This window comes from Schistocerca cancellata, chromosome 2, assembly GCF_023864275.1.
Source record: "Schistocerca cancellata isolate TAMUIC-IGC-003103 chromosome 2, iqSchCanc2.1, whole genome shotgun sequence".
Lineage (NCBI taxonomy): Eukaryota > Metazoa > Arthropoda > Insecta > Orthoptera > Acrididae > Schistocerca > Schistocerca cancellata.
In genome coordinates, this window is record NC_064627.1 from 79,200,994 (window position 1) to 79,225,789 (window position 24,796).

Sequence of the window (24,796 nt, forward strand, 5' to 3'; positions counted from 1 at the left end):
ATAGCTTCATTTTATGTTCAAGTCTACATGAAGCAGGCACGTCTCCCGTGGTGAGCTCTGAATGGAGCAGCTGGTGTCGGCTGCGTCAGTACTCCGGCCCAGTGACGAATGCCAGGCCACGGCCAGCTGCGACACACCCGGCGGCGGTGCCACTGCTCTCTCCTCCCCGATGGCAGAGGTGGCTGTGTGCGGGTCTCGACCCGCGTCCCCCGGACAGGCAGCGGACGGCGACTGGCGTTGTGACGCCGAGTCCGTCCCTGGGACACAGCGTCGACGGCGGCAGGTCTGCGGTGCCTCGGCAGCAGGGTCGGCGGCAGACGCAGCCTGGCCACGAACCGGAGGCCGCTGATGACGCTGCCCAGTCGTCCCACGATCCTGCGGTGCTCCGCCGTCGTGGTGCGGCTGGCTACTCAGCAGTGACCGACTCACCGATTCGAACGACGTCCTGTCCTCAAATTCATTATATTCCTTTACTGCCCATTTGCTTCTCTAAAACGTTATGTCTTGTCACGACATCCATTGGAAAGAGTCTCGCTCGAATGTGGTGGTAACGACCCCCATACTACATCGTCCTTTGCTGCGCAGGGCAGTTTACTGCTATGCTCAGCTATCCTCGCTACACACCTCACTAGCGCACCTTTCGTTAAAAATGTAAATTTCGTCTGACTAGGGACTCCAGTTGGGTAGACCGTTCACCGGGTGCAAGTCTTTCGATCTGACGGCACTTCGGCGATTTGCGCGTCGATGGGGATGAAATGATGATGATTAGGACAACACAACACCCTGAGCGGAGAAAATCTCCGACCCAGCCGGGAACCGAAACCGAGCCCTTAGGATTGACATTCTGTCGTGCTGACCACTCAGCTACCGGGGTCGGACGCACCTGTTGTTGAGCCCTAAATATCGACATGGCGTTTCCGACAGACAGTGCTGTTACCACAATACTCCGCGGCGGCCTCCATGCTACTTTCAGTCACTTACGATAAAGATTTAATACTTTTACCTAAAATACTTGGAAGTGCCACCATAATTTTAACACGAAAGAAATTCGTATCTTAAAATGAAAAAGTGATCAACTGACCTCTGCCAGTAGTTCTCCTGTTAAGGCAGCGAACACGTTTCTCACTACTTTAGCCCAGGCAACAGTGGCAGCTCCACAGTCGTGCTTACGTGTTACCACATCAACTTCAGGAGAGTTTCCACTGTGGTTCAAAATGGTTCAAATGGCTCTGAGAATTATGCGACTTAACTTCTGAGGTCATCAGTCGCCTAGAACTTAGAACTAATTAAACCTAACTAACCTAAGGACAGCACACACATCCGTGCCCGAGGCAGGATTCGAACTTGCGACCGTAGCGGTCGCTCGGCTCCAGACTGTAGCGCCTAGGAGCACACGGCCACTCCGGCCGGCGTTTCCACTGTGCTAAGGGCCACTCTCCTGTACGGAGAGAAAGTGGAGCAAGGACGGGGGTAGAGCTCGGCCAGAGATTCTGTTCCAGAGGAAGATCCATAACTCCTTCTGGGGTTTCAGAAGACAGCTGCAGGAAGACTACAAGACACCGAAAGATAGGCACACATCTGTGGACAGACCATCTCTCCAAGTTCTTAAACAAAAATACAGCTGTTCAGTATGACGACCATTTCTAACGTAGCAAATGTCGATACGTGCATTTAATTCAAGTGAACTCACTGACGTGAACTGCCTCGTAAAGCGGGACAGCAGTATACACTTCAGACATCTGTTCATCGTGTTGCCAACATGCAAGCGCAAACAAAACCGATTTCGTAGATTTTATAATATGTTTAATAGGCAACCGGCCATGATGACATAAGCTGAAACATTATCGGAATTACGACCCCAAAACTTTTTGATTTTTCTGCTTCTTTCTTGTTAAAAGAAACTTTTTTAGTGGTTACGAAATCATCTGAGGCATCTCACGGGTCATTTCAGACAAAATATACAGTTGTACGCTTCGTACAGGAAAGACGTCTTCGGCGTTTGTTTCTTTTCCTGTTTTTTTTTTTTATGACATGATGTATGTAAAGCACAGGCTTGAAAATAGCGACACCTGTCAAATAATGTTGGAATAAGAATGTTAACGAGTGGTAAGATCCTCATTGTAATATTGTAAGTAGGCTGTTTAGGTTCTTATATTGCTAACGCCGCCGCCACGTAGCGCTCTCTGTATGAAAATCACTGGCTGTGCTGTGTGCAGTCTGTGGCTAGTTTGCATTGTTGTCTGCAATTGTAGTGTTGGGCAGCGGCAGCTGGACGTGAACAGCGCGTAGCGTTGCACAGTTGGAGGTGAGCCGCCAGCAGTGGTGGATGCGGGGAGAGAAATGGCGGAGACTTGAAATTTGTAAGACTGGATGGCATATATATTATGATTATTAAGGTAAATACATTGTTTGTTCTCTATTAAAATCTTTCATTAGCTAACTATGCCTATCAGTAGTTAGTGCCTTCAGTAGTTTGAATCTTTTATTTAGCTGGCAGTAGTGGCGCTCACTGTATTGCCTTCAGTAGTTTGAATCTTTTATTTAGCTGGCAGTAGTGGCGCTCGCTGTATTGCAGTAGTTCGAGTAACGAAGATTTTTGGTGAGGTAAGTGATTTGTGAAAGGTACAGGTTAATGTTAGTCAGGGCCATTCCTTTGTAGGGATTTCTGAAAGTCAGATTGCGTTGCGCTAAAAAAATATTGTGTGTCAGTTTAAGCACAGTTTTGTATAAATGTTCAAAGGGGACGTTTCAATATGTGTGGGGTGGTCGTGAAGGATCAAGAATTACAGGCTTGTGGGTGGCGTACGCAGCACGCGGCAAGCGGGGACTGGCAGAGGGTTCCGGCTGCGCGCGGCGCGCGGCGCTCGGCTCACCTTTGACCCAGACGGGGCTGGACGGCGGGTTGGAGTCGACGTCGCACTTGAGGGAGACGGCCATGCCCTCCAGCAGCGGGAAGCCGAAGCCGGGCGTGCGGCTGATGGCGAAGGACGGGCTGTCTGCAACAGCAAGGCGGCGGGCGTCAGCCGAGGCGTGTGCTCCGCTCTGGCGGGGGCGTCAACGCGCGCCACCAAACCGACAGCCCACATGATTTTCAACAGAACAGTCTTCTACACGATGCGTGGATAGGTTGATGTATCACAGTGAAGCACCAAAGAATCTCTACATCTACATCTACATGGTTACTCTGCTATTTACACTTAACTGCCTGCTGGGGATTCATCGAACCATTTTCATACTTCTCTCCATTCCACTCTCGAATGGCGCATGGGAAAAAGGAACGCCAAAATCTTTCCGTTCGAGCTCTGATTTCTCTTATTTAATTATGATGATCATTTCTACCTACGTACATGGGTGTCAACAAAATATTTTGGCTTTGGAAGAGAAAGTTGGTGATTGAAATTTCGTAAATAGATCTCGCCCCAAAGAAAACCACCTTTGTTTCAGTGACTGCCAATCCAACTTGCGTATCACATCAGTTACACTCTCACCTCTATTGCTTGATAACACGAATCGAGCTTCCCTTCTTTGCACTTTTTCGATGTCCTCCGTCAATCCTACCTCGTAAGGACCCCACACCGCGCAGCAATATTCCAACAGAGGACGGACAAGTGTAATGTAGGCTGTCTCTTTAGTGAGTTTGTTGCATCTTGTAAGTGTTCTGCCAACAAAGCGCAGACTTTGTTTCACCTTCCCCACAATATTATCTATCTGGTCTCTCCAGTTTAAGTTGCTCGTAATTGTAATTCCCAAGTATTTAGTCGTATTGACAGCCCTTAGATTTGTGCGATTTATCGTATACCCAAAATTTATCGGATTTCTTTTAGTACACATGTGTATGACCTCGCACTTTTCTTTGTTTAGTGCCAATTGCTCCTTTCGCACCATTCAGAAATTCTCTCTGGATCACTTTGTAATTGGAATTGATCGTCTGATGATTTTACTAGACGGTAAATTACAGGGTCATCTGCAAACAATCTAAGGGGGCTGCTTAGATTATCACCTAGATCATTTATGTAAATCAGGAACAGCAGAAGGCCTGTGACACTACCTTGAAGAACGCCAGATATCACTTCTGTTCTACTCGATGATTTACCGTCTATCACTACGAACTGTGACCTCTCTGAGAGGAAATCACGAATCCACTCACGCCACTGAGACGATACTCCACATGCACGCAATTTGATTGATAGTCTCGTACAGGCATGCGTTTTCAAATACAAAGATATGTAAATAGGCAGAATGCGGCGCTGCGGTCGGAAACGCCTATTTATCACAGTGTCTGGCGCAGTTGTTAGATCGATTACTGCCGCTAAAATGGCAGGTAATCAAGATTTAAGTCAGTCTGAATGTGGTGTTATAGTCGGCGCACGGGCGATGGGACAGAGAATCTCCCAGGTAGAGATGAAGTGGGGATTTTCCGCTACGACCATTTCACGAGTGTACCGTGAATATCAGGAATACGGTAAAATATCAAATCTCTGACATCACTGCGGCCAGAAAAAGATTCTGTAAGAACGGGAACAACGACGACTGAAGAGAATCGTTCAGCGTGACAAAAGTTGTAGCCTTCCGCGAATTGCAGCAGATTTCAATGCTGTGCTATCATCAAGTGTCAGCGTGCGGACCATTGAACGAAACATCATTGATATGGGCTTTCGGAGCCGAAGGCTCACTCGTACACACTTAATGACTGCACGGTCTAAGGCTTTACGCCTCGCCTGGGCCCGTCAACACCGACACTGAATTGTTGATAACTGGAAACATGTTGCCTGCTTGGACGAGTCTCCTTTCAGATTGCATCGAGCGGATGGGTATGGAGACAACCTCATGAACCCATGCACCGTGCACGTCAGCAGTGGAATGTTCAAGATGTGGTGGTGTTGGACGAGCGCAGTTGGGGTGATATCAGACATCTGATGCGTCTAGATACGACTCTGACAGGTGCCACGTACGTAAGCATCCTGTCTGATCACCTGCATCCATTCACGTCCATTGTGAATTCCGACTTAATTGGGCAATTCCAGCAGGACAATGCGACATCCCACACGTCCAGTATTGCTACAGAGTGGGTCCAGGAACAGTACTCTGAGTTTAAACATTTCCACTGCCCACCAATCTCCCCAGGCATGAACTTTATTGAACGTATCTGGGATGCCTTGCAAAATGCTGTTCACGGTAGATCTCCCCCCCCCCCCCCCCCCTCGTACTCTTATCAATTTATGGACAGCCCTGCACGATTCCTGGTGTCATTTCCCACCAGCACTATTTCAGACATTAGTCGAGTCCATGCTACGTCTTGTTGCTGCACTTCTGTGTGCTCCCGGGGTCCGTACAAGATATTATGCCTAACAGTTTCTTTGGCTCCCGCTGCCTTAACTATATTTCATGTTTGACTCCTACCCTGTGTGGACGCCCAGTGACAAGGCAGTGTAATTTTCAGACTTGCTGATCCGACGTAAATGTAGTGTGCCAATCACAAGGATTGAGAATGACGAAAATATATTATTTCAGAGTACAACGTACCGAATGACATTCTCGGATTATTATCTTATCAGACGCCAAAAGAAACTAGTGGTAGGAACTTCTTTCATTTGCATGTCTCCTATGTCGTCTATAAGGCGAAGTTCCATTGAATCAGTACATCTTACAGACTGAAATTAGAACTGCCTGTGCTAACATTTGACACTGCTCTATAAAGGAAGGCTCACAGTCTTATTTCCTTTTGTATCTGGTCTTACATCAACGTACATGCATGAAGTGGAAACAAAATGTAAACCTTTTTGATCAGTAGCGTCAGATGAATAGACATGCCACAATGTGGCTTGCATGCAACGCAATATTGAAAGGGCGAGAAGGCAGGACTGCACAGGTAGAATTAATACTAAGTGAGGTTTCGTCAGCTACAGTGGTGCAATGAAATATGCTGGCTTTAGATATGTCGCAGGAAGATGATAGTAATCTAGTGTGGGAACCAGCACCGCCTGGCGTTCCGGCTGGACGTTAGGGTAAACAACGCGCTAGGTTCCCTCAACCTCTGTTAGAGATGAGAGTAGAGTTTTCCGTCGATTAGATTCCAGAAACTCCGCAGTTCTCGTCTGTGTGGTATTTTTGAACTAAAAGATGGAATTGTTTAGATTAGGAGACGTAGAGATGCTACTAATGTTATACGTATACGCTAGGAGAAGTTCCGTTCGGAGGTTGGATAGGGCTATAATTTCAAAACAGTCAGTCCAGAGCATCCATGAAAATGTGTAAACAGGTGATCCTGGCTAGTTCTGTGAGTCAGTTAACAGATAACCATTAAGGGGATTGCCAGAGTGTGAAGGAACAGTTTGGAGCATACATAAATAGTACGAGAAGAGCTGCCAAAGCGTTGTGCTTTCTTCAGGTACGAAAACAGCAGCCCTTGGTCGATAAGCCATTACCAAACGCTGGATGTTTCCATGGGACAGAGAAAGGTATGCGCTGGGTTGTTTCCCTGCAATAGTCTGTTTTGCTGACTCTCGTTATCGACAACAAGTGGACCACTCGTCAGTAACATAACGGGAAGCAAGCGACGTATTTGAATTTCTAATCGGGTTAACGTTGCTTGTTTCTCTGTATCTAATATTCCAGAAACTGGAACTATCGTATCACATCACGGCAAGCCGATATTTGGATCTCATCAGTGCAGACAACGTCTGAATGCCTACGAGATTCAGGAAGCTGCCAGCATGGGGTTACTAGGTGAGGGAATGAAACACGATGTTCAAAATTCCAATTTTCCTTCCTCTCCTTTCACCCCAGTTATGCGATTCTAAGTTTCAATACCAGTCTGATTGCTTTCGTGTGCTAGATCAGCTGTCTAAGAATGTCACAGACCAGTAACGTAAATTTTTGTGGATCTCATTCTGTAAATAATGGCAACGATATTGTCGTAGTATAGATTACGATGTAGACATGTGCCATTAGTACAGGAGGGGCAGTGTCAACTTTGACATTCATTACCTTCAGACTTCCGGAAGAATTTCATCCACAGGACACAGGATCCAGAAGTTAACAAAGCCAGCCAAATGCGAGAGCTATCGCACAGTGAGCTCAACACCTCACGCACCCAGACTGCAGACAAAAATAATAAACTGAAGAATGGAAAAGAAAACGGAAGGTGACGGCACCAGGCAGTTCTGACGATGCCCTTGGTAATGAAAGCAAGACTGATGAAAAAAAAGACGTGTTTATCGACCTAAAAAAAGAATTCTACAATGTAAAATGATGCAGGATGTTCGAAACTCTGAGAAAAATTGGAGTAAGCTACAGGGAAAGACGTGTAATATACGATAGTCTAAGGATCAAGATGGAACACTAAGAATGAAAGACCAAGAACGAAGTGCTCGTATAAAAATACGGTATAAGAGAGGGATGCAGTCTTTCGGCTCTGTTGTTCAGTCTATACGTTGAAGAAGGAATGATTGAAATAAAGAGAAGTCCAATACTGGGATTAAAATTCTGGGTGAAAGAAAATTGACGATAAGATTCGCTAATGACATTGCTATCTTCAGTAAAATCGAGGAAGAGTTGCACGAATTGTTGGACAGAATTGTAGTCTAATGAGCAAACAATGTGGATTGATAGTAAAGCGAAGAAAGACAGCAATAATGAGGAACAGCAGAAATGAAATTAGTGATGAAATGAACATTAAAACTGATGACCACGAAATAGATGAAGTGAAAAACTGAGCTACTTTGGCAGCAAAATAACACCTGACGGGCGAAGCTCTGTTTAGTAGCAGGATAACACAAGACACGATGTTATTGATGACCGAAAGAAATCTACTAGAATCAAAAATCTGCCTCAGTGTGAGTAACAAACTTCTGAGACTGTACGTTTGGAGAACAGCGTTGTATGGTAATAGAACATGAATTATGGGAAAACTGGAACAGAAGAGAGTCAAAACGTATGGGATGAATGACGTTACAAATTAGGGTTGGGATTTACTAAAAACATCCTAAGATCAAGATCGTATAAATATTTTTTGTTTAAGACTACCGACTTCGACAGGCATTACTGTCATCTTCAGGTCTTAAATAATCTGTTTGTCATGAATCGAGTCCATTTTAATTTAGGGCATAACTTAAGTAACAGCACATTACCGAAGCTTTGTCATGACTAAACTGTTTTAAGACATGAAGCACCTTTTGCAAGCGGATGTATCCATATATATATATACTCAAGTGCCAAAGTACCATGGTATAGGCATGCGTATTCAAAGACAGTGATATGTAAACAGGCAGAATATGGCGCTGTGGGACACAGCTTAACAGAATCTGTACCGAAAATTCGAACGGGGATCAACATCAGAGATCAACATCATGTCCGTCCTTTTCATTGCTCATGAAAACCACACTTTGCATGTAGTACCACGATACAGCGAGACCTTCAGAGGTGGTGGACCAGATTGTTGTACACACCGGTACCTCTAATACCCAGTAGCACGTCCTCTTGCACTGAAACATGGCTGTACTGGTCGTGGCATACTATCCACAAGTTCATCAACGCACTGTTTGTCCAGATTGTCCCACTCGTCAACGACGATTTGGCGTACATCCCTAAGAGGGTTGGTGGGTCGCGTCGTCCATAAACAGCCCTTTTCAATCTATCTATGTTCGATAGGTTTCATGTCTGGAGAACATGCTGGTCACTCTAGTCGAGCGACTTCGTTGTCCTGAAGGAAGTCATTCACAAGATGTGCACGATGGGGGCGCGAATTGTCGTCCATGAAGACGAAAGCCTCACCAATACGCTGCCGACATGGTTGCACTATCGGTCGGAGGATGGCATTCATGTATCGTACAGCCGTTACGGCGCCTTCCATGACCACCAGCGGCGTACGTCGACCCTACATAATGCCACACCAAATCATCAGGGAACCTCCACCATGCTGCACTCGCTGGACAGTGTGTCTAAGGCATTCAGCCTGGCCGGGATGCCTCCAAACACGTGTCAGACTATTGTCTGGTTGAAGGCACATGCGACACTTATCGGTGAAGAGAACGTGATGCCAGTCCTGAGTGGTCCATTCGGCATGTTGTCGGATCCATCTGTACCGCACTGCATGGCGTCGTGGTTGCAAAAATGGACCTCGCCATGGATGTCGGGAGTGAAATTGCGCATCGTGCAGCCTATTGCGCGCAGTTTGAGTCGTAACACGACTTCCTGTGGGTGCACGAAAAGCATAGTTCAACATGGTGTCGTAGCTGTCACGGTTCCTCAGAGCGATAATCCGTAGGTAGCGGTCATCGACTGCAGTAGTAGCCCTTGTGCGGCCTGAGCGAGGCATGTCATGGACAGTTCCCGTCTCTCTTTATCTCCTCCATGTCCGAACAACACCATTTTGGTCTACTACGTGACGCCTGGACACTTCCTTTTTGAGAGCCCTTACTAGCACAGGGAAACAATGCGGGCGCGATCTAACAGCGGTATTGACCGTCTAGGCATGGTTGAACTACAGACAACACTAGCCGTGTACCTCCTTCCTGGTGAAATGACTGGAACTGATCGGCTGTCCGACCCCCTCCTTCTAATGGTCGCTGCTCATGCATGGTTGTTTATAACTTTGGGTGGGTTTAGTGACATCTCTGAATAGTCAAAGTGATTGTGTCTGTGATACAATATGCACAGTCAACGTCTATCTTCAGGAATTCTGGGAACTGGGGTGATGTTAAACATTTTTGATATGTGTCTATATATATCAGTCATTCACAAACATAGTCAACAGTAGCACATCTGTTTAGATATGCAATACATATTCAAAAATATTTGAGAATATGACCAATTTATGTATACAGATGTGATTCTGTGTTGGTGTTTTCGTGACTAACAATCATTTTTGAGTGGTGTGTACATACACTGTCAGAGCCATTTTCAAAAGGTGCTTTATGTTTTTAGTTGTTACACTTTTTTATCCACATGACAATTTGAGTTAAGGGCAATTAATATGGACACATTTCATAACAAAAACATTTTTAAGTCCTGAAGAAAACACCAAAGTTCGTCAAAAATATTTATACCACCTGGGCTTAGAATGCTTTTAGCAAATTAAACAGATAGCTCCTTCTGTGTTCTCAAAATGAGTAAATTCATTAGGTGTGGGATGTGCTATAGATGGAGTTCTCAAATTAGGTAGGGCGACGGGGAAAAGAGGGTCATATAGAAAATACTGACAAGAAGAAGAGACAGGATAATAGGACATCTGTTAAGACTTCAGGAAATAAATTACATCGTACCAGAGGTGCCAGTAGAGGGTAAATCTGTAAGGGAAGAGATTGGAACATTGGAACAGATCAAAGAAATAATTGTGGACGTAAGGTCCAAGTGCTGCTACGAGATGAATAGGTTGCACGAGGTCGGAATTCCTGGCTGCCTGCTGCAGACAAGTCAGGATTCTGATGACAAAGAATCTTAAACAAAACCCTGTCAATGCAAGAAACATCTCAGCGAGTGTTAAAGGTGCAGTGTTAGACAGCTTTTGGGAACATTTTTGGGACGGAGAGATCGGGGAGCTTGGCGTGGTATTACGTGGAATGAAGTAGGCAGTTTTGTTTTATCTGGTGTACAAAATGATAATGATATTTGTGAGCATTCTAATTCTGCGAACGTATATGTTAGTGATGTAGAGGGACCATATGAGGTAGAATTTAAGCGCATACAGGGAGAATAAAGTGTGACAAACCTCACCTCGCGACACGACGCGACACCCCTGCTGCCTGCGAAGGGCTAGAGCTATCCAGTATCGTATACAGTCGTTACTCAGTAACGAATATGGAAGGTGATTCCAATACCGTTTCGGTACTGCCAGAAAGATTTTGTTACTCGCAAGCTCCTTTATCCAAATGTACCTCCGTCGCTCTCAGCGCTCTCGGAGTGATGGAAAAGTTTCGTTAAAGTCTCCTTGCATGCACGTAGTTCCTGCTGAGTCGGTAACTTCCGAATTCCTCCAATATTTTATTCTCAGTGGTCAAGCCAGAAGTGACACGGAGTATCGAATACATTTTCACAATCACCACGTTTTCTTTTGCCCATGCGTTTGGTGTCAGTCTCGAGCCGAGCCGGCGCTATTCGTAAGCCTCGAGTCCCTTTACTCCCAGAAACGCTCACAAGACGTGTGCTGTGAATTCGGACACGATGCGTGAGCAGAAGACGGCGTGAGTGACTTCTGCGTTGACTGTACACTGCAGTGATAAAAGTCATGGGACAGCGAAATTCACACACACTCCTGGAAATGGAAAAAAGAACACATTGACATCGGTGTGTCAGATCCACCATACTTGCTCCGGACACTGCGAGAGGGCTGTACAAGCAATGATCACACGCACGGCACAGCGGACACACCAGGAACCGCGGTGTTGGCCGTCGAATGGCGCTAGCTGCGCAGCATTTGTGCACCGCCGCCGTCAGTGTCAGCCAGTTTGCCGTGGCATACGGAGCTCCATCGCAGTCTTTAACACTGGTAGCATGCCGCGACAGCGTGGACGTGAACCGTATGTGCAGTTGACGGACTTTGAGCGAGGGCGTATAGTGGGCATGCGGGAGGCCGGGTGGACGTACCGCCGAATTGCTCAACACGTGGGGCGTGAGGTCTCCACAGTACATCGATGTTGTCGCCAGTGGTCGGCGGAAGGTGCACGTGCCCGTCGACCTGGGACCGGACCGCAGCGACGCACGGATGCACGCCAAAACCGTAGGATCCTACGCAGTGCCGTAGGGGACCGCACCGCCACTTCCCAGCAAATTAGGGACACTGTTGCTCCTGGGCTATCGGCGAGGACCATTCGCAACCGTCTCCATGAAGCTGGGCTACGGTCCCGCACACTGTTAGGCCGTCTTCCGCTCACGCCCCAACATCGTGCAGCCCCCCTCCAGTGGTGTCGCGACAGGCGTGAATGGAGGGACGAATGGAGACGTGTCGTCTTCAGCGATGAGAGTCGCTTCTGCCTTGGTGCCAATGATGGTCGTATGCGTGTTTGGCGCCGTGCAGGTGAGCGCCACAGTCAGGACTGCATACGACCGAGGCACACAGGGCCAACACCTGGCATCATGGTGTGGGGAGCGATCTTCTACACTGGCCGTACACCACTGGTGATCGTCGAGGGGACACTGAATAGTGCACGGTACATCCAAACCGTCATCGAACCCATCGTTCTACCATTCCTAGACCGGCAAGGGAACTTGCTGTTCCAACAGGACAATGCACGTCTGCATGTATCCCGTGCCACCCAACGTGCTCTAGAAGGTGTAAGTCAACTACCCTGGCCAGCAAGATCTCCGGATCTGTCCCCCATTGAGCATGTTTGGGACTGGATGAAGCGTCGTCTCACGCGGTCTGCACGTCCAGCACGAACGCTGGTCCAACTGAGGCGCCAGGTGGAAATGGCATGGCAAGCCGTTCCACAGGACTACATCCAGCATCTCTACGATCGTCTCCATGGGAGAATAGCAGCCTGCATTGCTGCGAAAGGTGGATATACACTGTACTAGTGCCGACATTGTGCATGCTCTGTTGCCTGTGTCTATGTGCCTGTGGTTCTGTCAGTGTGATCATGTGATGTATCTGACCCCAGGAATGTGTCAATAAAGTTTCCCCTTCCTGGGACAATGAATTCACGGTGTTCTTATTTCAATTTCCAGGAGTGTATACAGATGGCGGTGCTATCACGTGCAAAACTACAGAAGGCAAGGCATTGGAGGAGCTCTCATTTGTACTCAGGTAATTAACGTGAAAAGATTCCCGGCGTGATTATTGCTGCGCGATGGGAATTAATGCACTTTGTCGTGTATTGATAATTTGAGCTAGACATCCAGAACATTCCACATCAGAAGTCGTTAGGGTATTCATTACTCCGAGATGCACTGTGGCGAGAGTGTGCCGAGAATACCAATTTTCGTGCTTTACCTCTCACCACGGGCAAAGCAGTAGCCGACGACCTTCACTTATCGATCCTAGAGAAGTGGCGCATTGGTGGAGCTGTCACTGCTGACGGACAAACTACACTGCGTGAGATGACCGCGGAAATCGATGTGGGGCGTACGACGAACGCACACGTTAGGACAGTTCGACGAAATTTGGCATTACCAGGCTGTGGCAGCAGACGACGTACGCGAGTGTCTTTGCCAACAGCGCGACGTACCTCGCAGCACCTTTCCTTGACTTGAGACCATATCGCTTGGACCCTAGACGACTGGATGTTCCTGTACTGTTCACGTTTCCTTTGGTAAGTGCTGATGGGAGGATGGTTTCAAGTTGGCAACAAGTCACTGTGCAAAGTGGTGGTGGTTCTAGAATGGTGTGAACTGTGCTTATATGGAAGTGGCTGAGTCCTCTGGTCCAACTGATCAGATCATTGACTGGAATGGTTACGTTCGGCTACATGGAGACCATTTTCAGTCGTTCATGGACATTCATGTTCTCAAACAACGATGGAGTTTTTATGGATGACAATGAGCCATGTCATCGGGCTCCAATTATTTGCGACAGGTCTGAAGAAGTTTCTGGATATTTCGTGCGAATTATATGGCCACCCAGATCGTCGGACGGGAATCCTATTGAACGGTTATGGGACATAATCGAGAGGTCATTTCGCGTACAAAATTCTGCACCAGTAAAATTTTGCAATTACAAACGGCTACAGAGGTCGCATCGCTCAGTACTTATGCGGGGACTTCCAACTACTTGTTGAGCTATGCCATGTCGAGGAGTTCCACTACGCCGAGCAAAAGGAGGTCCGAAACGGTACTAGGAGGTATCCCGCGACTTTTATCACCTCAGTGTATGTCCTCGACGATTGTTTCGATCAACTTGCCTTTGTTATATTGTGTTTAGTTCGACAGTAAAATTAAGTAATGATCCGAGTTCAATGTAGAACGTGGTACAATTATTACGTGGGGCAATAAAAGTGAACGGTGGGATTATTTCTCCAGAGAAACGCCAAATGTGATTTGAGGTGTTACAGCTGCCGCACTACGAGTGAGCTTGTCTCCACACAAGCGTAAGCACGTTAAGCATGCTGTTAGACGACTTTTAGAAAGTGGATAAGGACTGCTCCATTCCAAATCAGACGAAAAATGGGAAAACCGACCTCAAATCATTAATAATTGTTAAGTGTGTCAATTAAAGTAAAAGAAAATAACTTTCTCGGTTTTGGCCCTTAAGTGTCTATAGTTTTAGAGTTAAAATTCGGTAAAGTATGCTTTCAACAGACCAGGTTGTAGAGTTATTCAATTTCAGTGACGCGTTTCGCTCTTTAGGCGATCAACAGATTTTCTAAAACAGAAGAAAGCAATCCATTAACAACAAGTAGAGAGTGGTGCATGGTCCTGTTTTGTACGACTTCACGAACAAATAAACTGAAAGTATATCAAAACTTGCACAAAATTAACTGGACATAAAACCACAGTGTCACAGAGTCATAAGGAATAAGAGGTGCACCTAGTTAAAAGAAACAGACCACGACAATAATCCACTCCGTGTACGAACGAGACGGGAAAATTTCAAAAAAATTTCAAATAACCGCAAATATACATTTGAATCTATTCGCTTTACACAGTTTCATATACATGCACGCGTCTTACGAATAATTTTGCCAACTATCTACTTATCTTTCGCCACACTTGTGCTATGTGTGATTTCTAGTCTGCCATGGTTTACATCTACACCTGAATCTACTCAGACACTACGCACGCCACCGTACGGTGCGTGGCATAGGTATTCTGTACCACTACCTTTCACTAAATGTTCTGTTCCACTCGCTAACAGAGAGAGGGAGAAACGACTGTCTGTATGCCTCCTTATGAGCCTTTATTTCTCGTATCTTATCTTCGTAGTCCTTAGGCGCAATGTGTGTTGGCGGCAGTAGAATTGTTCGACAGTCGGCTTGAAATGACGATTCATGAAACTTTTTGAATAGCGTTTCTTTTAAAAAGAACGTCGCCTTCCCACCAGGGATTCCCATTTGAATTCCCGAAGCATCTCAGTAACACTTACGTGTTGCTAACCTACCGGTAATAAGTCTAGCAACACGCCTATGAATTGCTTTGATGTCTTCCTTCGATCCGTCCTGGTACGGATCTCAAACACTCGAGCGGTACTGAAAAATAGGTCGCACCAGTGTCCTATATGCAATCTCGTTTACAGGTCAACCACTCTTTTCTAAAATTTTCGTAATAAACCGAAGTCGACCATTTGCCTTCCCTACCGCAGTTCTCAGATGCTCGTTCCACCTCTTATCACTTTGGAACGTTACGCCCGGGTACTTACACGATTTGACCATGTCAAGCGGGACACTAACAACACTGTATCCGAACGTTACAGGTTTGCATCCTCACTCCTCCGCACTGACTTACACTCTTCCACATTTAGGGCTAGCTGCCATTCTTCACACCAACTGGAAATTTTGTCAAAGTCGTCTTGTAGCGTCCTATAGTCACTCAACTTCGACATCTTACCGTAAGCCACGATTTCTTCGGCAAACAACCGCAGATTGGTGCCCCCCCCCACCCCTGTCCGCCAAATCATTTATGTATACAGAGAACAGCAACGGTATCTACCATGCTTCCCCCGGGCACTGATGACGGTACCCTCGCAATCAAGGACTACCTCCAGGGGTCTGTTATTTAAGAACTCTTCGAGCCCTCACATATCTGTGAACTTATTCAACATGTCCGGTGCTCATATGGCGGTATGTTTGTACTGACCCACAGACGTCCGACACTGGCACCGAGGCACCTCCACCCTGCCCTCCCTCGACACAACTGAAGCTGTAAACAGCGGTGTTTCGGGGATGAGTGAAATGCACGCCACAGAGCGTCTGGCTCGGATCTTCCTTGAAGTAATCTATTTCTGACAGTTCGTTGTGTCACATTGGTACCAGCTGCTGCTCCAGATGCTGCTGCAGACGCCGCTGTAGATGCTGGTCCACAGCCACGCGCCGGACACAATGGTCCCCCCTCGCACCAGTATCACGTGGCCATCCGGACCCCGGTCTCCTTGCGACCGCAGCTTCCCGTGACCACCTATTCCAGTAATCACGTACAGTGGCTACAGTCGTCATTCTGACGTATCGCAGAAGGAACTTCCAGCTTCCCGTAGCCCTATTATACGGTCTCTTTCAAACTCACTGGGTGTTGATAAGGGCATCTTCGTTGCCTTTGCCTTAATGGCATTCTTCACTAAAATCAACTCACGACCTCCAATCTCAAATGTAACTAACCGACCGTTACAGTTTGTTATATGAATGCTTAATGTCAGTTCTTTCTGATTCGCCTCGATGGGCAATGAACCGCTACCTTCATGTGGGTGCATAAGTAAGTTCGACTTCCTGCTGGAATCTTGGGTTAAAATGTAAATTCGTAAGGTGAAATGTTAAAATTTATTTATAGTCCTTTTTATGAATCTGTGAAGTAGCTAGTATGGAGGCCATGGGCAGGGAATGTGGATAGGGACGCTGGGTGGGAATGTTGGTCGGTCGAGAGGCCTAGCGAGGTAGTCCGCGCAATGGTACAAACACCATGTCTGGGTCGCTCAGTGGTTAACGCAACTGACTGATAAGCAGGAGATCCTGGGTTCGATTCCCGATCCAGCACACATTTTCACTCATTGCCGTTGATTCCGCTATAACTCCGGATGTAACTGATATCAATACTTCCTTCTCTTTCCTTTGCTTTCTACCCCTCCACTATCAACTCACACAGTGCGCATTTAAAGCAAACCTTTTTTGCATTTCCATAGTTGTGCTTCTAGAGCATATGACTGGCGAAAAATATGAATAGACATCATCTTTCAGACGTAGGTAGACGCTACCAACTTTCGTTCAAGTCGCACAACTCGTTCTTGGTGCTGCGATTTTTTTTTCCGTCACTGTATTTAAGCTTACAATGTGCTTAGGTTACGATGGGCTGCGGTGAAACATAAACAACAGGTGCCCGACAACAGCCTCGTCACAATTCATGGGTGTTGCCGCCGTGTCGATTTACTTTTATTTTTTCTACAGCTCTCCACTGAAGATAGCACAGGAAAGATTACTAATACCGTTTTTAGATCAAATGCTCATCAATTTGGTACAATTTTTAATCCATTTAAGTTATTGTGTATTTGAGAAAAACAATAACATCATGAAAATTACATTAAATTTTAGTATAAAACATCTTGCAGGTACCACTTCGAAATATACAGTACTACCTTGGTTTTGAATTTTATTTGTGAGTTTACCTTTGAATAGCTTCTGAGCTACGAATCACAGAATCGTGGGAGTTTATCAAATTATAATTACTCTGACTTTAGATACGGAAGCAATTTTTTATTACAGCTGCGAGTTTGCGAATATATTAACTTAAACTCTACTGTAGATGACAAGAAACTGTATCCCTACAAAAAATGCAAAGTTTCACGCCGACTGAGGTAAAATGGAACAGCCTATATGCAGTAACTTCAAAGCTAAGGAAAGTCTCTATAGTTATATATCCAGATGTTTCACCGCAGACACAAAGGCAACATCATTTTTCCCTGTCCATGTAGGGAAGAGCACCAATTTGTCATTTCAGATACAGCAGATGGCAGGTAAAGCGCAGACGCCGGGCAGTATTGGTCATGTCAGTCCGCACTCACAAATTGGCAGAGCGGCAGGAGTGACAGCCTGCTAGGCAGTATCGAGTTTACGTAAGTCGATGTTGCGTCGTCTTCGCTCTACCATTACTTGTCCGTCTAGTAAAACCCCTATGTAGCAGTCCCTAGACTTAGTCATTTAGGTCTCCTTGAATGTTTGTATTAAAAGTAGAATAATTTTTTTCCACCAGATTCTCATCTCTATTTCCCCAGCCTATGTCCGTAGGCCATCGTGCCCTGCCAAAAACGTTACTGGTAAATAGTCTTCCTCATTTAGCCACTGGTTGAGTGAAATTCACAATACTGTTACTCTTCAGGACGACACAAGCCGATAGTGTCAATTACATTTCCGTTCTGGGCATCTAATGTTGTAGGAGATACTTCCGATTATTATGTTTTATACGTAATAAAGATGTGAGGTATACCGAGAAGCCCGATTTTAGCTACGTAGGCGATTAAGTAATACATCATAACTATAGTGCATGAGCACAGACTTCTTAATACAATCCAGTTGCTCCAAGATAGCCCTGTGATGCTACGTAAATAACTTTATTGACTCTGGGGGGACGAACGGCGATCCGGGCTATTCCATGAAACTTTATTTTCCGATGCTGGGGGGATGCCGTCGCGTTCTTTTGTTAATATAGGAACATTGGAACATAAAGTAGAATGTGAGTAAACACATCCTGGACTAAAGATATTGCGATGGGAAGTAATAAAGGCTACAAGTAAAGCAATGGGCTGTGACTAAACACAACTAAAAGTGTTAAAACTGTGGAAGTGGAGTAACAGGTAAACTGACAAACCTCATTAATAGGATATTTAACGAGAGCATTTACCCTCCATAATGTATTTAATTAAATAGATCCTAGTCTCTTTGCCAAAGAAATAATACGCCAAAGAATTTAAAGACTTTACGCCAAACTGATTTCATATGTGACATCACAAATGGCGTGAGAAAGCTTGTACTCAGAAGATTTTACAGACTATCAAGGAATTCGTGGAGGGAGTCACAGTTTGGGTTCTGAAAAGGAAAAGGGGCGTGAGAAATGTACCGGGAGATGAGGATGGTAAGTCAAAAAATCCTGGTATTTCTTAGGAATATCTTAATCTGTCTGTTGATTGGTAATAGATGATTGAGTGAGTTGAGCGGAGTATCGTCCTCACGTCACTGGCAGATGTGGTGTAGTCTGGATGGACAGAAGAATGGTAGGAAAACCAAAAGTATGGATAGGCAATGACAAAACAGATGAGGCAAGTATTGCAAGTTTTGTTAGACAAGGGTAGTTAGTATTTAACAACTTTTTACAATTCATGTTATGAGGAAGTAACGAAGTGTTAGGACAAACAGATGGAATGACAGAACCAGACGTAAGGGTAATTGACATGTCGCTGTAGTTGTGGATTTCAGCACGAAAAATGGTTTGATGCAGATCTCCACCTAGTCTATCCCGCGCAAGCCTCTTCGTCTCTAGATAACTACTGTAGCCTACATGTTGTTGAACGGGCTGACTGTATTCGACTTTGGCCTCCCTCCAAAATTTTATTCCCATACGTATCTCCATTACGAATATGACAATTTCTTCATGCCGTATCCTTCAAAACTATGCAATAAACGTCTTATTCTGTCCAATTCCGTTCGGTACCTTTTTTAACTATTCAATTTATGCATCACATCTTAAGCATTGTTCTGCAGCAACAGACTTCAAAAGATTCTATTATCTCATATAGTGACGTAGGTTATGGTGGATGTTGTAATTGAAGATAAAATGTTCTAGGACGTTATACACCGTCACTTTTCTCTTCAGTCTTCAGCTAACGGTGAACAGTAAAATATTCCGAAAAATAAACCAGCAGAGGAGTCGAAATGCACATCATGCAGAAGAAACTGACGAGGAGCATGACGCGGTATAACTTTATCATCCATCTTTCACTTCCATAGAAGGCTACGCTACAGACAAATAAATTCATAAAACAATTCCTAACACTTATTTTTATGTTAGACGTTAACAAATTCGTCTTTTTCAAAAATACTTTCCTTGCTATTGCTAGTCTGAGTTCTGTAACCTTTCCACTTTCGCGGTCGTGATAGCTGATGCCATCTACTACATTACGAGTCTCATTTCCTAATCTAATTCCCTCAGACTCGCCTGATTTAAGTCGACTGTTCCCTTTACAGACTAAATAACATTGGGAAAACGTTAAAACCCTACACAGCTCACTTGTGTTCATCGCTTCTCTTTAACATCCTTCGACTCTTACAACTGCAGTTTGGTTTCCATACAAGTTATAAATTACCTTTCCGTCCTTTGCCCACGCTAGCTCCAGAATCTCAAAGAATGTAGACTACTCCACATCGTCAAAAATTTCCTCTTAATCAACAGATGTTATGAAGGTAGATTAGCCATTCTTCAGTCAATCTTATATGATAAGGCGTAGGGTTAGTAATGCCTTGCGTGTTACACTACATCACTACAACCCAATCTGATTCCCCCCAGGACTGGCTCTTCCCTGGCTTTTCCCTTTATTCTGTATATTCTTCGTGTTAGTGTATTGCAACCATGATTCAGTTCAGTAACATTGACACTTGTCAAAATCAACATTTTCTTTGGAACTGGAATTATTACATTCATGTCTGAGAGTAATTCGTCTAGCACCATAATGTTGCCATTATTAGAGAAAACAAAACGATAGAATATGGTGAAGAGGATTTGAAATGTGGAGGAAGTACATGGAATGAGAGTAGATATAGAGACGACCAAAATGATGTTAATTAGCAAACATGAAGGCTGCGTAATAACTTCGTTCTAAGGAAAAATACTGGAAGACATTATTTACCATAGGAAGTTTGTGTCAGATAGTGAAATCTGTATGAGGACAATAAACAGAACATATATGAGTAAAAGGGACATAAAAATGTGCAGTTAAATAGTAAAAAGACATCTGATATAGCAAAGAAAAAGACTTTGAAATAAGTTTTCCTAGTGTGTGGTATAGTACGACAATGAATCATGAACATTAAAAGAGGGAAGGAAAAATAGTTGATTCTGTCTGAAATGTAGTCGTGGGGAAAAATATAAAACGGAGCGGCAGAATGAAGGATGTAGAGCAACTGCTAAGTGTTCCAGAAGCTACAGTGTCCACCATGTTATGTGATGTGTTAATGGTAGTATTTGACAGAAACGTAATCACTGGTAACTTTCATAAACATCTCCTTATGAAATAGTGATAATGGCAAAATTCTTTTAAAAAATAATTTACTTTCGTGATCGAAGCACAAATGGAGACTTTAAGTTTTACTTCTCATAAACTTATAATTCACCTCTCAGGAGGTAAATAATCCCCGGTTGAGAACATTTGGTATAGGGGTTACGTTTTTACCGACTGTTGTACGAAAGGCTAAAAAGAGACGAAGCTAGCAACAGATTCAGCAAGAGATGCAAAGTGCAAGAAAGTGAAGGGCATGGAGTCGGAGGAAGACGGACGCAGCAGAGTGGAGACGGTGTGGCATTAATGCCATATCCCTGCCACGCTTATTACATTTTTGTTGTTATGTTTTAATCACAATATAAGAAGAATTTCTACGGGACGTAAGCGAGTAGGTAGGATCACAGGGCAGACTCATCGAACAATGCGGCAGACTGTCATATTACGTGACAACGGACGGGTGAGCAACGGCCGTATCGTTCTGGAACAGAGAGAGAGAGAGAGAGAGAGAGAGAGAGAGTGAGGCTTCACCTACAACAATGGGTGCCAAGAAGAGAGTTTTGTATTATTCATTATTACTGTGTAAATATTAATGTATAGCGCCAATCGTACTGGTTACGTTACTTGCACTGAGAACTCGTGAACAATAATATCGATATCACTCAGTTCATCAGGAAATACTAATTATAAATTTTAATTACTGTTAGTGCTTATTGACAGTAAGGGCAGATCAGTCCCAAGAGGGTCCTGAGAGGGCAGCCACCAAACTGGTAAGGTAACTCACAAGGAATCTACGATCGGTTTCCGTGGAGGTAATGTATGAATCTTTGTATAAAGCCTGATCTCATTTAATCACGGAACAGTTTACTGAAAAATTGCCTTGGTATCCGAGGTGATAACAAGTGAACTACTGCGTGAAGCGAAACTCCGCGTAAACACGGATTTAATAGAGTTCATTCGGAAAACTTATTTGTGCAATTTCATGTGAACTCTAATTTCGTGTGAAGCACTTCGTTACTTTTGCGGAGCTCGGGAACTAATGATTAATGACTGGGAATCTAATTATGAATATTAGTGATAGACTGGCTACAGATATCGTTTTGTTAATTTTTGGATTGGAGAAATGAGGCGAAGTTAGGTCGCTTTCTAACACTTTATGATTCTCATTGCGCTTAGCATTTAAACCTACGCACTTTCCATATTACTGTGCCCCGTGTATTGCATAAGCCTTAGAGCCCGCGACCGATGGAGATGAAGCAAGGTAAGGAAATTGATGAATTCAGTTACGAGAAGTGAAGAGTGGACGAACTGGACTATCATCATCAAATCACACAAGGGAAACTCCCCATCGCACCCTCATCAGATTTAGTGGTAAGATGGCCCGTGGATAACCCGTCAAAAACCGAACGCAGATGTATCTTGAAAATAGGAAGAGGGATTCTTGAACAGTGAAAAAAAGCAAAATAGAAACGCTGAGCGGACCAAGAACAAAAAGTGCAATAAAGAACAGCCTGACACAGCAGCGGTTTCGTAGGCAGCTGGCCACTGGGATGGAGTGTCAAATAAGCAAGCCGTGCCTTTTTTTTCAGAACACTGTAAACATTCGAATTTTTGTTCTCGTTCTGTAGTCTTGGCAGTTGTCATGCTATCCATTTGTTATATAATTTGAGTCATACGGTAACAATGCGTTACCACCGCCAGGAAATGTGACGAATAGTGAGAACAAGCGAGATACCACGTAGACGTCTCACACAAATTAAGAGTCAACTTCCAAAACGGAACACAACTTGAAAAACGTTTAAAACGTGTGTTTTGACAGAGCACAGAGAAACTGTGTGAGTGTGAAACTGCTGCGTTGATTTGTTGCAGCTTATGTGGCAAACTATTATATTCCCATCATTTCCTTGGGAGCGATCACATTCACATTCATACGAACGCCTATATCGGGCAAGGACGCATATCTCACTGACTTACCAGTCGTACAAATTAGGTGCGATAAGAGATTCCTATCATATGACACACGTACTGTCACTAGTGCCGTACGTGACACACCAGACCTGTTTTCCGGTGCAGGATTCGGTTGACTTCTTGCCTTATCATCAAACGTTTCCGGTTCCCATTCGAAAGCCACTTCCTTTGTACTGTCAATACAGGCCCCTACTTACACCTCGCCGTACACCACGGCACAGACACAAATCTGAATGAAACGAATAGCGAAAAAAAAAAGGCAGAGGAACGTATGCACAGGGTCCCCTGCGGCATAGCCTACAACCGTAAACACTTAAGCTCGACACGATTTCTACACTCCTGGAAATTGAAATAAGAACACCGTGAATTCATTGTCCCAGGAAGGGGAAACTTTATTGACACATTCCTGGGGTCAGATACATCACATGATCACACTGACAGAACCACAGGCACATAGACACAGGCAACAGAGCATGCACAATGTCGGCACTAGTACAGTGTATATCCACCTTTCGCAGCAATGCAGGCTGCTATTCTCCCATGGAGACGATCGTAGAGATGCTGGATGTAGTCCTGTGGAACGGCTTGCCATGCCATTTCCACCTGGCGCCTCAGTTGGACCAGCGTTCGTGCTGGACGTGCAGACCGCGTGAGACGACGCTTCATCCAGTCCCAATCATGCTCAATGGGGGACAGATCCGAAGATCTTGCTGGCCAGGGTAGTTGACTTACACCTTCTAGAGCACGTTGGGTGGCACGGGATACATGCGGACGTGCATTGTCCTGTTGGAACAGCAAGTTCCCTTGCCGGTCTAGGAATGGTAGAACGATGGGTTCGATGACGGTTTCGATGTACCGTGCACTATTCAGTGTCCCCTCGACGATCACCAGTGGTGTACGGCCAGTGTAGGAGATCGCTCCCCACACCATGATGCCAGGTGTTGGCCCTGTGTGCCTCGGTCGTATGCAGTCCTGATTGTGGCGCTCACCTGCACGGCGCCAAACATGCATACGACCATCATTGGCACCAAGGCAGAAGCGACTCTCATCGCTGAAGACGACACGTCTCCATTCGTCCCTCCATTCACGCCTGTCGCGACACCACTGGAGGCGGGCTGCACGATGTTGGGGCGTGAGCGGAAGACGGCCTAACGGTGTGCGGGACCGTAGCCCAGCTTCATGGAGACGGTTGCGAATGGTCCTCGCCGATACCCCAGGAGCAACAGTGTCCCTAATTTGCTGGGAAGTGGCGGTGCGGCCCCTACGGCACTGCGTAGGATCCTACGGTCTTGGCGTGCATCCGTGCGTCGCTGCGGTCCGGTCCCAGGTCGACGGGCACGTGCACCTTCCGCCGACCACTGGCGACAACATCGATGTACTGTGGAGACCTCACGCCCCACGTGTTGAGCAATTCGGCGGTACGTCCACCCGGCCTCCCGCATGCCCACTATACGCCCTCGCTCAAAGTCCGTCAACTGCACATACGGTTCACGTCCACGCTGTCGCGGCATGCTACCAGTGTTAAAGACTGCGATGGAGCTCCGTATGCCACGGCAAACTGGCTGACACTGACGGCGGCGGTGCACAAATGCTGCGCAGCTAGCGCCTACGACGACCAACACCGCGGTTCCTGGTGTGTCCGCTGTGCCGTGCGTGTGATCATTGCTTGTACAGCCCTCTCGCAGTGTCCGGAGCAAGTATGGTGGGTCTGACACACCGGTGTCAATGTGTTCTTTTTTCCATTTCCAGGAGTGTATTTAGGTTGGCTTCATATTGTACCTCTTGTCCTTGGACCGTTCCCTGTTTCTATTTTGCTTTTTTTTTTGTTACAGTTCAGTACTTCTTCCTATTTTCATGCTTGATCTGTGTTCAGCTTTTGACGGGTTGTCCACTGGGCTCTCTTACCAATGAATATGACGGGTGTGCGATGGGGAGACTCCCTTGTCATCATCACTTTGCGCCCTCGTGTACTCCCCGTCTGTTGTGGTA

The 24,796-nt window shown here is 45.5% G+C and overlaps 1 protein-coding gene across 1 annotated transcript in view; it reads right to left on the reverse strand.

Annotated features, from left to right (window-relative positions):
* LOC126151010 (uncharacterized) overlaps window positions 1-24,796 on the reverse strand; it is a 237,291-nt gene that overhangs the window by 211,409 nt on the left and 1,086 nt on the right. Inside the window, exon 3 of the mRNA XM_049915914.1 lies at window positions 2,874-2,996. Within this exon, the coding sequence (XP_049771871.1) occupies window positions 2,874-2,996 (123 nt within the window). The remainder of the gene's footprint in view (window positions 1-2,873; window positions 2,997-24,796) is intronic.